Below are 18,384 nucleotides of genomic sequence, written 5' to 3'. Positions count from 1 at the left end.
ATTTGACTGAAGTCAGTGGTAGCCTCATGTGAGCATCAATTTAATTGAATCATAGAATCATAGCATAGTTTGGGTTGGAAGGGACCTTTTAAGGTCATTTAGTCCAACCCTGCTGCAATGAGCAGGGACACCTTCAGCTAGATAAGGTTTCTTAGAGCCCTGTCCAGCCTGATCTTGAATGTTTCCAGGCACGGGGCATCTTCCACTCTCTGAGCAACCTGTGTCGGTGTTTCACTACCCTACCCTCATCAAGAAAAATTTCTTCCTTATATCTAGTCTGAGTCTGCCCTCTTTTAGTTTAAAAACTTTACCCCTTGTCCTATCACAACAGGTCCTACTAAACAGTTTGTCCCCGTCTTACAAGCCCTCTTAAAGTATTGAAAGACCACGGTAAGGTCTCCTTTTCTTCTTCAGGCAGAACAACCCCAACTTTCTCAGCTTTTCCTCAAAGGAGAAATGTTCCATCCCTCTAAGGGATTTCTTCTTAGTTATTGTAGACTTAGACCAGCACAATAAAATCACTCTCCTGTTTCTTATGCTGTTGGTCACAACGCACTGCGAGGAGCTGTGAGCTGAAGGAAGCTGTTAGGTGCTGTGCACCAAGGGCATTCCCACCACAGCACAGTCCTGTCCTTTCAGGGTGGGTTTTTACTGTCAACCCTTGAAACGTGCATGCAAACAGACTTGTCATTTTCATCCAGCCTGTTGTAAATGTCAAGGTTGGGGAAATTTGAGACTTGGACTAAAATGTCCTCAACATGAAAAAACTGAAGAACTCTGAGCCAGAGGGTAATACAAAGCCTGGTAAAACAGATGTTTGCCATATGTATTTCTTTTTAGCAATTAAGCCAAAGTTTCATCCCTAATGGCTTTATCAGTGCCTGTGGCAATCCATTCATAGTGTGGCTTTATGGAGATGAAGTTAACAAAATAATCACATTACGATGATGTACTGTGAACGTGCAGCTTTCACAGAACAATACATTATTTTAATTTCCTCTATGCATTCATAATTCCTTGGTCTTCCATTTTAAAAGCTCGCTTTCTTCAAGAGCATTAGGAACAAAATGAACAAGACAGTCTATTGCAGAATTGTAACTTGCGGTATGGAGCAGCAGCAGCTGCTGCTGGCCCATTTATTTAATCTACTGTGACTCCCTTCGTTTTGTAGTCTCTTCCATTCCTACTGTTACATCACTGAGAATATTTTCTGAATATTTGTATGTTCCTTCTTCAGTTCTGACTTCTCAGGGGTAGAGAGTTGGTCTAGCAGTTAAATCAGAAACCGGAGAATTGCAAGGTACATAAGTTCCTCTACCAGATTTTCTGGAAACTTGTGGTGTGGTCCAGGGTTCATCACCTAATCTTTTCATGCCTCAGTTTCCACTTTGTGGTGATCTCAGGGGATGCTTAGTGCAAAGTTCTGTGACAGTGAAGAAATATCCCTGAGAAGTGTTAAAAACCCAGTGCTCAAGATCAGCCTGGCTTTTAAATTGACTGAATGCATAGCACTTCCCTTGGAAGAGTGTTCTATGGTATACCAGACCTCAGTGTTAGCAGATTTCATCTTGATCCTCAGTCTCAAATTTCCTACGGTAATTTGCACCTCTCTCAGCTCTGGCAACTCTTAAGATAATAATAAACCATTATTAAAGTCCCTCCCCCCTTAGTTATCACGATCTGAGCCACATTGTCTGTATGCAGTTTCCTTGTGAACCTAAACTCCCTTGTTAGGTCTTGACTTAAGGATGCCAGCAATGTGTCCTCTTTCAGTTTTGTGCTGCAGCAAAGGTTTGAAATAAAATCATTCCCAAATATGAAAATCTAGACCTAGCCAATGATTGTGGGTTACAGCTGGAGTAAGCAAGCACTGGAAATTTTCCCCGCCCTCCCCCCCTCCCCTAAATGAATGAAAAACTGGCAAAATTTTGGCAACACTTTGTCGATGGCTTATGACAAGCTGGATGCCCACAGTGTTTGGAAACTGGGATAGCAAATACAATTCAGCACCTACAGAGTGTGCCGCTGGCTTGTTTACACAGGCAAACGGGCAGAGGCCGCACCTGCCTCATGGGTGGGTGCCTCACTGAACAGCTCCCAAAAATGTGTTCAGTTAGAGAGGTGTGCGTTTAAATTGCTGCAGCAGTCGTCTGCTTACTGTGAAATATGGCTGGAATCCTTAAAGAGGGACCACGTTTCTGGAGAAAACTTTCAACTATATTAGCCTGACACATAAGTTCTGTAATCTCAGATTTGTTTTCATACATGACTGCTAACAGGCGAAGATATATATTTTTTTTTTTTACTTTTTAAGAAGGGATTTTTAACCTGGTGTTGGGAAGTCATGACACTGTTTTGGTGGGGGTTTTTGGCACACCTCTATCTTTTTGTGACAGTGGATTGTATCGTCATACGTGCAGAATTATGACTTTGCCTTTACGCTGTGGGGAAGAAGCCCTGTAAAATGCAGTATCATTCAGTAGCACCAAAAGGAACATAAGAAATTACAGGCCAAGTAAATTTCTTTTTGTATAAATGTTCTCTCTTTTCAAGTTTGCTTCAGTGTGAATGTCCCTCTTTAAGGTAAGGCCTTCAATATGGGGAAAATGTCAAGGTAGGTCCATTTTTAGGCCTAATAACCTTGAGGTGTCCCTTCAGTTTCATAATATATTTCCATTCAGTCATCAGTGCATGGCAATGAGCATTTAGCAGATGGGCACGCAAGGGGCTATACTGCATGCTTTTGCATGAAGTGTTACTGCTTAGACAAAACACTGGAGAGTGATCTTGAGACCTCAGACCCTCATGTACCATTGTTAAACATTGCACATTATGTATTCCCCACTTGCTTCAGGCATTTCAGGCATAGGAAAACAGTGGGCTTTCTTCTGAGAGTGACACCATGGTGATTAATACTGGTTTACAAAATAAAAAAAAATTTAGAAACAGGGAAGAATATTTTTCAGAATGGCTAACATATATCCTTTAGAAAAACTAAAGAAAAATGAATGTGGACTTCAGGACAGCATTTTTGTTACAAACAGCCATAATAGTTAAAGTCCAACACTTTTCTTTGCATGCTGCCCCGCCACAAGGTATAATTTTAGAGTATTTCATGTCAGCTGGTTCCTAAAAGTTACACTTTTCTGCTGCTGGTTCAAGTGTCAGCCAGGTCACGGCTGATTGAGAAGCATTGGCTATTGGCAAACGATGAAGTTCAAGATCTCAGCTGAGCTTGCAGTACCCAGTTGTGAACAACACTACCGTAACTACCTGCAACGTAGCCCTTGCCCATCGGTCCAGCATGTGGCTGGGCAGGGCAAGAAAGTCTGTAAAACTTCTGCCTCTTCCCTCAGCTAAGTAAAGGATCTTGATTTCAAAAGTTTCAGCTAGCTTGGCACTTCGTACAACCACTAAATTTGCTGAGTGTCAGTATATAGTTTTCGAGGAACATATGTGCAGTTTGCATCACGACTTAAGAGGAATCAAGAGTAACTGAGCTGGTACTTTTAAGGGATTTCAGTGTTGTTTGTTTGAATCAACAAGGTTCTGTTTTCCCAGAATTTGCTTATTCAGTTAGTCTTGGTTTTTGGGTTTTTTTCTCTTCAGAACCAGTGCTTGCAGCAGCTGGTTTTAGCTGTGATTGCCACAACACTAGAATTACAGAAGTTTTAAAGCTACTTCCCAGCACTGCAGATTTCCAAATATTTATAAATTAAACAACTTTTATTATGCTGCTTTTGATTCTGTACTGGAGATCCAGCAGTATTTGTTTAGTTTTGTGGAGTTCTGGTCTTACAGCACTAAAATCTTTTCATACTGAATTATATAGGTTCATTTAACCATCTGTTAAACATACATTGTTAAGTGGTGCCCATTGGAATGGAGTGATAAGCAGCCCAAATGTTCCTGCTTTCCTTTAGCACTTCCTCAGAATAAGACAAATTCTATTTCGCTTTTTGGCTGCTTTAATCTCCAGTGCAATTTTCAGAAAATAAACCATTAAGTGAAATCATCTTATTACTTACAGTGCATTCTTAAGCATTCAAACAGAAATACTTTAATTTTATATTAATATAAATAATATTCCTGGGTTGGGCCTGTTTCTGATGTCATTAAAAGCCATTGGCAAAACACCAGGTGATTTAAGAAGCTGTAGCATCTAGCTCATTATCAGACAGTGGGGAGGAATTTATCAGAAGAAAGTGAAGATTCATCAAAGGCTGGCAGTCCGTCACTAGTCCCATTCACAGCTGGAGTCCAGTGAACATAGAATGTAAGAGCAGATTTGTCTTTGGGTTTATTTCTTGTGCAGAACTTTTTGTATTAGCTGTACACCATGGTAATGTTAAACGCGTAAAGTTAACACCAGTGTCTTACTAGGATGTTAATGCAAAATGGGCAGCAAAAATTTGTCAATGCATGTGTTCACAGCTCGGCATACTAGTGCAAAACAATTCCATTGACATATGTACTAATATCAGATGGTGGGCTGAAGCAGATGATATGTAGGCACTTATCTTCAGTAGGAGAACAGGGAAGGTGTCTTTAAATGGTAAGGAATCCTAGCACTTCATTAACTGCTGCTTTCCTGTTACGCTGCTGTGCTGTTACAAGGGATTTTGTTACTGTGGAGGCACAGACCTTGTACTGGTCCTCTCAACAGCATGCTCCAGGAGTCATATGCTGAAATTATGCGGGATGACAACAACATTCAGTCTAGATATTTATGAAAAACCTTAAGCGCAGATCTTGTTCCTTGATTTGCATGCCATATTTGTGTTTGCAAAGGACCTACAGAACAATGATTCCCTTTGCTTAATTGTGGCATATGGAACAGAAGGAGTTGAAGATCATGATTGCCTATGACCCTCTGAAGGATTGTGTTTGTATTTGACAAGAACAAGAAGAAAAAGAAATTCAATTTGTGTCCCCAGATCTGCAATAACAGCTTGAGTTCCTGGCAAGATGAGGTTCCCACTGTATAAAAAGCCATATAAGTGAAAGACGGTCAAGAGATCATAGGTAATGATAGACAGAACACAATCCATGTATAGGAAAACAAAAATAGGAAGAAAATTAAATACATAGTGAAGGGAAAATTGCTCAAGCTTAAAGCAGATCAGTAGCAGAACCAAGAATGAAAGCTGTGTCACTACAAACTCTGCTATGTCTTATTGCATTCTTTTAATATATCTGTGTTCTGAAAAAGCAGTTTTAGTGTCTGGAGGAAAGGTGGAAAGGAGATACGCTGAGATGCAGAACTAGTAGGCATTCATGTATAATTGTGCAATGCCTTTTTTTTTTTTACAGTCTACAATTTGTATGACTGTGTGCATTAGTTTAAAAAAAAGCTTCAGCTGCTTTCTAAAAAGTCACGTATCCTTATTTTAATCTGTCTTGGCAAAGGCTTAAAAATAATCATCAGACTTCAAAACATGATCTCTAACAATTCAGTAGCCTTGGAATTAAGCCATCAGTGTGTAGCTTTCTGTGTATAAGGTGAGACCTGCTATACCATTTTTCTGTATGAAAGCCTGTCATGCACATCATCCATGTCAAACTAAAAGCTTTATTCTTAATGAGCTAGAGATCATCATCAAAGAGCATGAGTTTCCCAAAATGTTTTGAAGGCAGTCTTTCCAAAAACTCTGTAGCATTCCTGCTCTACAGCCTATAGTGCAAACCATTCTAGTGTGTAGCTGAGTCTTGGAACGATGCTCCCACTGTACGAGCTTGCTGTTACCTTTCATGCTGTGGCGTTTCTTTGCATCCAGTGTCACAATGCACATGTCCATGCCTTCTCAACAGAGGAGGGGCTCAGAATCACAAGATATTGCTATATATTTATAATGTCGTAACATATTCAGGAAGGTTTCCATAATGTGTTATTTTTCTGTAATTAAGTGGAGTAAGTGACCATAGGCAGAATAAAATTTTGGAAAGTCAGTCGGTCAGTATTTATTCAGGATACATGGCAGAGATCTTGCAATATTTCATTACATCATTCACCTGTTCACTAGCATCAGAGTCTCCATAATTTATTCCTTTTTTGTATTTGTGTGATTGCTTAAAGAATGTAAAGCAAAATAAACCTATGCATCTTTTACAGTATAAATGTGGACGAGTATCTCAGTGCACTGCTAGACTATCTGTATTTCTGTAATTTTTTTAGTATTTTATGGGACATCTCCTGGAAGCCACTGGAATTTTAGGAACATGTGCCCCTTGACTTACCAACTCTTTTGCATCACTTTTTTCTCTTCTTTGCAAGTCAGTTCTGCTTTCTGGGTGTAGCCAGTCCTCTGCACTGAAGCGCTAGTGATCAGGAAGACAAAAAGGCTTCTACACACGTATTGTAGGATTCACCAGCAGCTCATTTTGCATGTCACAGCTGCACCAATCCTGACCACTGTTACTCTGCTGTAACAACAATGGTTACAATGCAATATCAGGAGAACAAAACTGAAAATGGACTAATCTTGGATGTGTGCCAGGATGTAAGCGGGGAGGTGACGTTGGTGATCATGACCTTAGAGCAGCTGAGGATGTTAGTGGAGGCTTGCCAATATAACGTAAATTAGAGAGGCACACGTATAAAATCTGCACAGCAGTGTGGATCATAAAACTTGCAGTAGAAATTGCATTGTGCAGATGAAGTGTATCTTTTCATGTGATTGTTCTGTTGCTTTCTCTCCTTGTATTTCTTCCCCACCCCAAGAAGAAATATAAAATTGTTTCCCGTGTAGTTAAACTCTCAAAGAAACCTACCATACGGGAATAGCATAGTGTAGAAATTCAGAAGTTAGCGCTCTTCCCCTCCAATTTTTTTCACTCTAGAAAATGCACATATTCTACCATAGCATAGCTTATGTGCAGTGGCTATGTTATGATTAAGTTCTAATGGAAGCAAGCCCTGATAAGGCGGACAAGATGGATCTTGGATGTAAGGACTAACCACAGGTGGGAAGCTGTAGTGCTGACCTCCCCTGAAGTTCCTGTGAAATCTGTCTCCATTGATGTTATGCACAGAGATGACTTGTGCTTTAGCAATCGGGTGATGAACAAAGCAGGTCTGGTTATATATAACTTTAGTGCTGGGTACTTACTCATGCTAAAACCACACCCAAGCAGGGCCATAGGGGACAATGCTTTTACAGTGACGACTTCTAGGTGAGGTTCGTTGCCCAGACTGCAAACATGGGGTGGTTGTCAGTGAACCTGCAGAGCTTTGGTTTTGTTTGCCTTGCTGTTTGTTTTGTTGTGGCGGGTTTGGAGTGTAGGATAGGAAAAAGGTTGTGCAAAAGTGAAACACTGAGGCTGCCATCCTGGCCATGTAGTCACATAATTGTTTGTACCCCCTAATTGTTTAGGTTATTCCTCCTTCCTACTTGACCCATTTCATATTTGTAGGAAAGGTACATGCTGTTTCAGTATACGGGTGATTTCAGTTTACTGGATCACAAGTGATCCCTTTTAAAATTCATAGTCCTCTGAATTAGCTTGTTGTTTGTAAACTATCTATGTATTTCCATAACAGATTAAATGATGGACTGCATAGGTTGACATGCTTTTCAACTATTGTTCCACTACTAACATCTGCATTGGGTGGTTTGGGTTGGGGTTTTTTTCCCACTTCTTCCTCTTAAATAGGTGTCCTTTATGTTTAATTAAAGCATAACGTAGGAGCACAAAATCTCACCCTCTGCTTGGAAGTAATGAATGTTGGTATACTTGTAAAAACTACCTGGAGTCAAAACCCTTTTTATTATCGAAACCTTCAGCTGAATATACTGCAGCTCATGGTGGATCTGTTGTAACTCTTCCATGTGTGAATAGAACAATTAACATTATGAAAAAAGAATAACTTGTGAAGTTATTCTGATAACATATATTTCATATCTTCTGAAATAAGACAATCTAGAAAATACTTCTAATACTGATACAGATTCTCGGGGCATGAAATGCTGTGAGGAAGCATCACCAGGATACACAGAAAGACAGGCCTGAAGTGTTGTGCTTCTCAGCCTGTTTCTTTCACAGTGTTCATACTGAATTTCTCTATATATAGAATGAGTGCAAAAGTGAGTGCTCATTACAAATGGTCTCAATTTCTTAGAAACTACTACATCAGGGGTCCTCAAACTTTGTAACCAGGGGGCCGGCGCGCGGATGAAGCGGCAGGCAGTCATCTGTGGCTGCTTGGTTCCCCCCCCAACCCCCGGCGGGGTGTGTGTGTGGCGGGGGGGGGAGGGGGTCTGTAAGTACCGGGGCCAGATTGAGGACCCTGGGGGGCTGTGTCCGGCCTGCAGGCTGCAGTTTGAGGACCCCTGTACTACACCTTTATAAAAAGAGATCCAATCATTGGTCAAAGCGATCGCGGCCTGTGCTGTGGTTTTGCTATCAGAATAGAGAGGTGAATGAGAGCACAGTGAAATGTGAGGTTAGCCACATAACTGCGATCCAAACCAGTTTGTTTGATGTCTTGAGTTTCCATTTGTCTTGAAAAAAATGCTCTTAAAAATCTTATCAGTGATGAGTAAATACAAAATATTTAAACTCTGATCATCCTGATCGAAGAACAACTTCTTGGTGATACTGTGTCAAATGCAGGAATCATTTATTACTGAAGCAAAGTTCTGGATAAAATTAAGTTATACTGTGTAACCCGTATGAGAAGGTGTGACTCTTGCTGTGTCCCCCGTTCCTGCTGCACTGCTGTCACGTGCCCCCGTAGCTGCACACCAAAAGCTGCAGCAGCTTCCTGCCCGGTTTTAATGTGCCTGTTGCATGTTTGATTTGCTGCTGATACAGCCGGGTGCTGCACTGGAAGGGTTCTCTAGTGAAGCTCCCCAAATGAATGACAAACTAGGATTTCACTGTGGACTTGAAAATATATGAACAGGCATCAAGCACTGCTATTGACAGAAAATTGCAGTGGGGTAAAGTTAAAGATGCTCCATTCAGTGATGTGGAAAGGCCAATCTGCATTTCTGTGCTGACAGTATCTTAGACTGTGAAAATAATGGATGAGCTTTGTATCTATTTTGTGTCAAAAGGTTCACTTACTGGAAAATGTCATAGCACAATATTTTTTTCTTCCAGTACATTGGTTCATTGTTATAATGATAATTTCTGGCCTCAGTTACTTATATTGGCTGGCGGTTCTGGATTAGTTTCTTATTCTCTAGTGAACTAAACAGACATCTATTCATTGATTTAAAGAGGATTCCTATAGTTATATTTAAACCACTTATTGTGAATTTGTAGGAAAATCAGACTAGGCTTTTGTGGCAGTGTCATTTTCTAGCCACCTCCTCCATCTTTCACTTTCTCTGAGCAACCTTTGAACCTGCTGAAGAAATCCAGCCTGGTATAGTGGACCTATTGAGCTTGCAAAAGATTTGAAAGAGTTTTGGTTATTTTCTGGAGATTAAATGAAAAAAAATGATGGAGTAGAGAGAGATGCCTCTTAAGGCCTCCAAGCTGGAGAATTAATTTAATCCTAATTAGGCAGAAGAGTCCACTGAGCCTCTTGGCCTCATGACCCAGGTGATGGATGAGGTCCCTGGTTTGGAACCCCCTTTGTCAGGTCCCTTCTTGCAAGTATTTCTGTGCTGTTTCAATACTGAAGGCTCCTGTTGTTCACATTTGGTTCATGTAATTAATGGAAGGACTGGCAAGTTCTAACTTTCTTACTGTATTTTCAGTGATAAAAACATCAGCTTAGATATCTTTTTTCACTGTTGCAATTCATATAGTCTCATCTATTAATCATTAACAGTCAAGGTTGGTGGTGATCCCTGACACACTGGAAACCTTATTAAGCATGTTTTTGAGAGGTTTTTTAAGCATGCATCTGTGACTGCAGGTAGAAAATTATTTTTTTATTGAAATGGTAGTGAAAATAAAACCAGTTCAGAAAACCACTGTTTAGCGTGTGCTTATTAATAGCATACAAAGCTCCTTTTAATCTTTTAGTAACTATGTGAAGATATTCAAGAAGAAAAGCATTTTGACTCATGAAACAATATCCCCATGTCCAAAGTTGAACAGGCCAATTAGGAAAGCTGATTAAGTGGTGTTTTATGAAGAGAGAGTCTTTTTAAAATTTTCCAATATCTTTAGCTTTGCAAACAGAAGCGGTAATCTTTAAATAGAGCAAAATGAACAAAACATGACCTTGATTTAAGAATTGTAATCCTTGATGGGTAATAGGTCATATTGATATTTATTAATTCAAGGAGTTCTACTTCTGTAATGTAAGTGTTACATCAAATCGGATCGTATCACCCACATGAAGCAAGTCCACATCTCCCAGGATAAGCAGGGCACACTAGGGTAGTGCCCAGATAGGGCGCCTGTGGAGCATTCACAGTACTAGAAAAAAAGATCAACTAGCCAGAACATTTCCTGCACAAGGCGTACTGAGTCACTATTTCTTGTCACTATCAGAGATACTGTGCTGGTGGAGAAGCCATTTTTCAGCTGAGGTTTAGAACTGGAGTCATGTACTTCTTAGTCACTCCAAGTGCCGTGGCACTGCTGCTGCTCTGGCAGATGGAGCCGGACTGCCTGCGTGCTGCCTGCAGTAGAGCAGTCTGCGTGGTGTGGAATTTAGCACTTAATGTTGGAAGCTCTTGGGTAACTGCTGTGACCCTGATCTTGTGTAGCATTAATGCGTGGTGAACACAACGTGTTTGGGTAGTCTAGGGAGAAAAAAAAGGTAGCATCTGAAACCTAATCAAATTTCTGTGTGTTTGAGTGGACAGCTGTGGTTTTGGAGTTCTGTTTTTTTCCTAATAATCCTAGTTTCTTCAGTCATCTGAAATTGAAAAGCCTTACTTGGAAAAAAGTTCAAAAAGTTAAAAATAGTGTCCCAAAGTCTCAGGAGCTGCAGGCTAAATAAATAGAATCCCACCCATTTAATTACTACATTTTTTATAATGCATTTTCCAGCCAATCAAAATATTTTTCTTGTTTTCTTCGATTTTTTTGATGTTCAAAGTCGGGTAATAGCTGCACACTGTTTCCTTCATATACTATCCTTACCTTGCAGATCTTCCTTCTTTTCTCAGCTTCTGTGCTAGGAAACAGCCACAACCCTTCATTCCTTCATCCTGAACCCTCATGCTACAACTATATATTGATTTGTGCTGTTGGCCTGTAGAGTATTCACAGTGCATGTACATTAAAATAGCAATAGTAGCAGAAATGTGACCAGACCTGTTTTGTCTTAGCAGATGAGTCCTTGCAAAATAGTCATAGCTTCTGGAAGAAAGTGCCTAAGTTCCTAAGGAGAGTTTCTCAAATAAATCTTCCTGTTGAAAAGAAGCACTTGTTATGAACTCTACCTTTTGTGTTGTATGCCTTCATCCACTTGCTTTTGTTCCCTGTGATTTATTTAATCTCACTCAGTTGAGTGAGGCTTGCTAGTATATAGTTGCAATCTTAGATTGCTCCATACTTGTCATGTTAATAAATTTGGTGATTTACATCTATGCTGCCAAAAAGACATGGAATTGCTTACAAATATGAGAAAGTAAAAACTTCTGTTTCCTTTTTCGGTCTTGAAGGCATATTTTAAGAAGTGCTAGGCTTTTAAATCTAAGCAAATACCTTTGGTTGTTGTTCCAGTAGTGTTGGGGACTCAAAGTTGTGCTGGAACTACAATTATTTTTAATCAATAGGATTTAGGTACACCAATGTTGGGACAGTTTTTCAGATGTACTCATCTGCACTCTTTTTCTCCTAACACCTCCACAAATCCTAGTGATGGTTTTCTGGAAAAAGTAGCTATTGGTAATTAATTGCGCCTGATAAGCTTTGTCATCTTATTCTTTTAGCTTCAGCAAGGAAGTAACACTTTTCACAAATACATTCGGTATGAAAACCTGAAAATAATATATAATGTACTTGATATCAGCTAGTCCAGAGCTTATTTGTCCTGCATAGCTAGTGATTAAAGTGTAAGTGTAGTCACGTTTCTCTTGCACATAACTACAGTTTGAATTCTACTTTCTACAAATACTCACTTATCTCCTTCTACTTTAGTGACTATTACTGTAGCAAATTCGTTGTACAAGTATGTGAAAATACTACGGTAGGACATGGGGGAACCAGAATAACATAGACGTAGTTGCAATGTAATGCATTTAAAAATTCATATGGAATTTCATTCTTATTTTGCAGTATTTGCCCAAATGACTGGGAAAAAACATAAAGCCCAAAGCCTACGTCCTTCATGCTTAGTGTAGTTCGCAGTATATGGGTCACATACACTTTATGTCCAGTCTTTATGTACGAAATAACTATTACACATGTAAACAAAATATATATATGTATGTGTGTTTAAGTCCATATTCCTTTCCTTTTAATGGAATCTTGTAGACAGAAGATGTGGATTTTTGGTTGTGTGCACTTAGAAAGTACTTGATTTACAAGTCACAGTCTCTTGCATTTATATAGAACTTTCTTTCCCTTTATCTATAAAGTTCTTCCAAACAATGTAGGTGAATGTTGCTATGACCTTTTTACAGTTCTGAGAAAGAAAACTATTTGGTTTAGTGCCTCAGTAGAGCTGATAAAGAAAATATATTTATATATATATATTTTATAGGAAAATTTACCTACATTGACAGAAGATATATATTCCATTTGAAATACTTTAGTGTACTTTATGATGTATCATTTTATGAGTTTATAGTTTTACTTTGTAAGTCAAATAGCTGTTCTATTTCTGGCATCATCTTAGTTTCAGACACATGCAGGATGGACACAAAGCTAGTTTTCAATGTGTCAGTGTTGCCTCCATTAAGTATCACTCAGGTAACTATTAGATTTAATGAAACAGAGAAGAGAGACAGTGTAAAGGAAAATGGCTGTTCCAGTTCCCTGAACCTGTACATGCCTGAAATATGCTGCTATAACATGGGAAACAAACAGTGCAGGTCTCAAGGAAATGACCATGGGGAATGTTTTTCCCTGTAGCCTTAATTTTTTTTTTTTTCATGTAAGTGGTCACAGGTAGTCACCATCATGAGCACCACGAGGACAACAAGCCAGCCTCCCCAAGGTTGTCTCTAGTTAATAGGTTTTATCCCAACCAGCACATGTACAGTTGCACTCTGTTGGCCCAACTTCACTAAAGTAGTGAGGTGCTTTAGACTTCAATGGAGAAATCCTGATGCCATTGAAATAAAGAAGAGTTCTGAGGTGGATTGCCCTGGAGCCAGAATTTCACACTTGGCCGTGGTGCTCCGAATGACATTCAGTTGCTGAGTTGCCAATGTGGAACTCAAGGGGTATGGTCTGAGAGCTGTTGGGAGGTCTACATCTGATTTTAAGGTTGTGTGTAGCCAGATATAAACAGTTAACTTAGAGTTGAAACAGTAGGCTATATTGTGGGGAAATCAATTAAATCCGTTCACTCTGTGCCTCTGAAATGAGGTATCATTATGTTCAAATCTAAGAGGATACAGCCGTACCACCTACTATGCCAAAGCCTTCTTTAAACTAGTCCTGATCTCAGCTTCCTGCTTTATCATCATACTGCTATTCCTTCGCCTGTCAGAGACCCGTGAGTCTCTGGGAACTCATTTATAGTACTGCTTCTGTGGCCTCTCCTGAACTCATTTATAGTAGTTGCTCCTGTAGCTTCTCTCATATGTGTTATTCTTTGTGTGAAGTAGCTCCTCTTTTATTTTGATCATTCCAGAAAATTCTGCTCTTTGGGGGGATGGAGAGGAGGGAGAGCACCTTGTATTTTACTGTGCTGTTTTACCATTCACCTTATTTGTATTTTTCTTCTCAGAAAACCAAAAGGGATGTAAATAACTTTGATCAAGACTTTACACGAGAAGAACCAGTACTAACGCTAGTGGATGAGACAATTATAAAACAAATCAATCAAGAAGAATTTAAAGGGTTCTCTTATTTTGGAGAAGAGCTACTGCCATAGACAACATTAGGCTGACAGATGAGTGATTCTTCAAGAAGTGATCCTGAAGAGGTGAAATTACTGAGACTCATAGATAAAGAACTACTTCTCTTACCCCGAGCCCATATCCCCAGTTAAAGTATATATTTATTGTTTTTTCCTTTAATCTTCTGACCTGAAAGCACTCTTAATTTCTGTCTCACAAAGCAATGCAAAACAATTTTGTATCAGAAATTGTAGATGTAACACACTGCCGTATATTTGCAACTTTTCTTTAATTCCTAAGATCTCCCTAGAGGACAAAATCGCATCTTTTCCATGGAAAATTAAGCCGTGCTGTTAAATGCAATGTAGCAGATCACATTCTGTAATTGTCATACATATTTAAACTAAGAAGGTGAGGACTGTTTCTTCTGCACTGGTGGTTATGGTGAGATCTGTACTCAGATGCGGAACAAAAAAGTCATGTGTTGCCCTGTGGCAAAAGCAAAGAGATCTGCCTGTGTGGAGGTGTAATTTGCAATTACCAGTTTATTGTGGTGAGATACAAACTTAAAATAAAGCTGGCCAGAAAAAGCAGCACGTCAGTTAAGGCTTTTGATGAAGTTCCTCATACAATTTATGGAAAACCCTTAGGAATAAGAAGAGTCACAAAGATAACTGTTTGATTTAAAGCAAGAAATAGATATTACATGGATAGTTATTAAAGGGCTAAAGAATTAAAAGCCTGTAGTACTTTAACACAGCTATATATAGGCATTTCACAATTTTTCAGGCAATTGGGTGTACTATCCATGTTACCAAATTGACTATCTATTTAAAGGAACGATTAATGTGATGGCAAGCTTGCAAATGTTTACAGTTAATTTTACATTAAAAATTAATTATAAACATTATAAATTTGCCTTTTCTATTGTAGCTAAGTTGATAAATGATTTCTTATTTATATTTATTTTCTCAGCAGTGTGTTACTTTTGCACACTTTTACAAAACCATAATACTACTGTGTTTATTGTTTTTTATGTTTAAAATCTAAAAAGAAATCTGCTTTTAGAAAACACAAAATAAGGCTACACATGCATTATGTGGAAGTGTGTTAAAAAACTGAAGATCAAGTATTCACAAACTGACATTGTTGGAAGTTGTAAATTGAATTTTTTTGTGTATGAATTGAAATGGTAACTCATGTGGACAATATTACTAATGTGAAGTTACCTCCTGTAGATACGCTAACAGTGTTATGTACTTATATTTCCAGGAGTACCCTGTGGTTTGTTTTTTGGGGTTGTTTTTTGGTTGGGGTTTTTTGGTTTTGGGGTTTTTTGGTTTTTTTTTTTTTGTGTACATGTATTGCTGAGGTCATTTTATTATATATTTTACTGGACTGAGTGAGCGGTCATTGGAATCCATTTTAATTGTTGCACATGGATTTCCAGCTGCACAAAAATATATATACTTGTGATTGGCAAAGTGGCACTAAAGAAGCTTTTTTGCCTTTTGTACAGGTGAGATTTTGTATATAGTGTTTGCTGCAAGGCCTGTGGAATTCATTGAATATAGAGGTATCAACTGCTGCATGTTCAGGCATACTATTAAAATGTTAGTCTATGAAAGAATAATTATAATAATGTCCATGTGCAATACTCTTGTATGTGTATTGGTTCAAGTTACTGTCAGAGAGATGAGGTTTTTGTTATAAAAGATGTAGACATATATTAAGCTATACTAAATCTCTTGTATAGTTCTCTTCAACTCTATTATGACATGATAGAGCTCACAAAGAGAAAGGAATGTTACAAATCGTGGTGGACAAAGTGTGAATCATTGGCTTTAAGAGATAATCTCGGTCTCAAGCAAATGAGTTAGTCTGTGTCGGTTTTGCGTCTGGCTGCTCATAGCCTGTTACTGATGACAACATTCAGTTCCATTTTGTTTTGTTTTTAAAACTCAGGTGTAATTATTATATATATTCTTATGATGATTTCAAAATATTAAATCTTATGATATATCAATTAATGTGTTGTCTGGCCTACAGGTATAATAATGGATCAAGCCTTTAGTTTAATTTAATTTATCTTCAGTAAACTTTTGTACTGGGAAAAGACTAGTTTCTGGAGCTGAGTACCAGCACAGAATGATCTTAATGATTGCATCATCTCAATGTTTAAATTTCTTTCTCTTTTAGAAATATATTGTAGAACTGCCCATCAATTTGTGTCTCACCACTGGCTCTGTTTATTTCTCATCACAGTTAGCTTTTGACATCCAGGCAAGAACTGATCACAATGCTAAAGCGTTCTTTTCCATAGGTGAGTAGACGGGGTAGGAAGACGTGTTGCCGGATAGTGCACTACTGTTTATACAACAAGAGGCCTTTACACAAAACTCTTAGCATTTCTTTTGAAGGAATAAAAGCATCCCATAAAGCTTTTGTAAGCAAGCCATGTAGTCTGTATTCCCATTTCTAACATGAAGATAATTAGCAAACATTGGTATTTCAAGAGGCCTCAGCACCTGCAATGTTTGGTAGGATGCTAAGAGAAAAGTGAAGGAGATAAAAACTTTTGCATGGGCAGATATTTCTTCAGTATAAATAGCTAGATCCTCTGCATTGGGTTTACATCAGAAGGTTTGTCTGTTACCTTGAACATTTTTTAAAGATAATTCTTAAAAATGGACATTCTGTTACCTTTCTGCCTGTTCTGTAAAATCTTTCTTGTTCCTTCTTTGTAAAATGAGTGCAAAATGCCAAAAAGATTATTAATAATAATAATAATTATAAAGAATCCATTGTTTCTTGTTTTTCCTCCCAAATAGACTTTATTAAAAAATGGAAACACATTTTTCTCCGTAGGGTGAAAAATAATTGTCTCAAAAAAAGGCTTACAAATTACCTCTTTTTAAATTATGTGCAGAATAGTTCTGGCTAAATATAACATGTATTCAGTTGGGGGGGTAGATTTTTTTTTATTGTGAGGATTTATTTGTACAGAACTTTTTTTCTTATGGATGTAATTTGAATCTCTTGCCATTCATTAGTGTTACTTCATCGTAAACATTATTACTGTGCCAAATGTACTGTATTCAAAAGGATGTGAATGTGTATTGTTTTGGAACCTAATAAATACAATGATGTTAAATCTTATTTTTTTCCCCAAAGTTTTCCTGAGTATTTCCTAATGAGGAAGAAAGAAAGATGAAGGATGAATATTTTTCCTGTTACGTTGTACGAAATACTGTGAGCTTGTCTTTTAGGAGTGGGCTTTTTGCAAAGGAAGGATTTGCTAACAAGCGCCTCATCTGTGAAGCACTAAACACTGCAAGAGAAACACAGGTAACAGTGCATGAACAGTGTTTATCTTTGGCAATGTAACATTTACCTCAAAAATACCAAGCAGGTGAGTTTACAGACTTTTTCTGCTTACCAGCTACATAATGGTCACTGAGTTCTGCCTGATCCCAGTGTTCTGCTTAGCTGCATTGTTAAAACTCACTTCAGTAGGGTGCTTTGTGTACAAACACATGAGACTACTTTAGTCTTTAATTGGATTGATTAGAGGGATTAATAGGATGTATAAGTTTAATTACTTAGCATCATAGAGCTTATTAAGTTATTTATTTAACTTAAATCTGTCAGTGTGACATTGTCTGAAATATTCCAATATTTCATTGTGTTTCAATTTGCACCTTAAATTCTTCCCATTTTCATGGTCTAAAAGTCTTAATTTCTGTTTCAGTAGATCAGCTATCAGCACACTCTGGCAGTAATTCCAGTTAACAACCTCCAGTCAGTATACCTAACTAGTAGATATACTAACTAGCTTAAAAAAAACAAACAAAAACAAAAACAAACAAACAAAAAAGAGACATTAAAATTGATTTGAAGAGTGTCTTCTGTTCAAATTGCAGCTTTTGCATAAACCTCCATTTTTCTTCCTTCGTGCTGAGTCTTCTCAAAGTCACTGAGTGTATTCGGTGCCTATGAGCATATTCCAAATCTTGTGTGTTCACAATGTTAGCATGAGCTTTGTCACAAAGATTTTACCAGTTAAACAGCTACATAACATCTTGATTTTCTAGGTATATTTTGCAACCTTAAAAGCATTTGAAGAGCTTAACTATCATCTTACAAACAGTAAGCATCACTGGTCTCCAAATACATCAATCTATATCATGTTTTCTCCTAATGGTGTAACTGATGTCTATTAAGGAGAGTTTTTATCCTTGCTGAAGGACTGCAAAACTTGGAAAGAGACCAGTCTTTTGAAGAGGTATGAGTCTGATGCATTGTCCATCCATGCTATAAATGTGGTACTTGAGGTTCAGGGAGGGAGTCTTAGCTGTATCTGTCTGCTTCTGTGGCCTTCCAGATAGGGAATGTTGAATTACTTTACATTCAAAGATGTTTTTAGCCTCCTAATAGTCTGGTCAGGTACATGAGTAAA

The 18,384-nt window shown here is 38.2% G+C and overlaps 1 protein-coding gene across 3 annotated transcripts in view; it reads left to right on the top strand.

Annotated features, from left to right (window-relative positions):
* Positions 1 to 17,084, top strand: part of PRKCE (protein kinase C epsilon) — a 293,940-nt gene extending 276,856 nt beyond the window's left edge. For all 3 annotated transcript variants that reach the window (XM_040612167.1, XM_040612169.1, XM_040612168.1), the window contains one exon: positions 13,814 to 17,084. In XM_040612167.1, coding sequence (XP_040468101.1) covers positions 13,814 to 13,960 — 147 coding nt within the window. In that variant the 3' untranslated portion in view covers positions 13,961 to 17,084. The remainder of the gene's footprint in view (positions 1 to 13,813) is intronic.
* The last annotated feature ends 1,300 nt before the right edge of the window (positions 17,085 to 18,384 follow it).

The sequence above is a fragment of the Falco naumanni genome, chromosome 12 (assembly GCF_017639655.2).
Source record: "Falco naumanni isolate bFalNau1 chromosome 12, bFalNau1.pat, whole genome shotgun sequence".
Lineage (NCBI taxonomy): Eukaryota > Metazoa > Chordata > Aves > Falconiformes > Falconidae > Falco > Falco naumanni.
The sequence above is the reverse complement of the archived record's forward strand: the minus strand, read 5'-3'. Positions and strand labels throughout refer to the sequence as shown.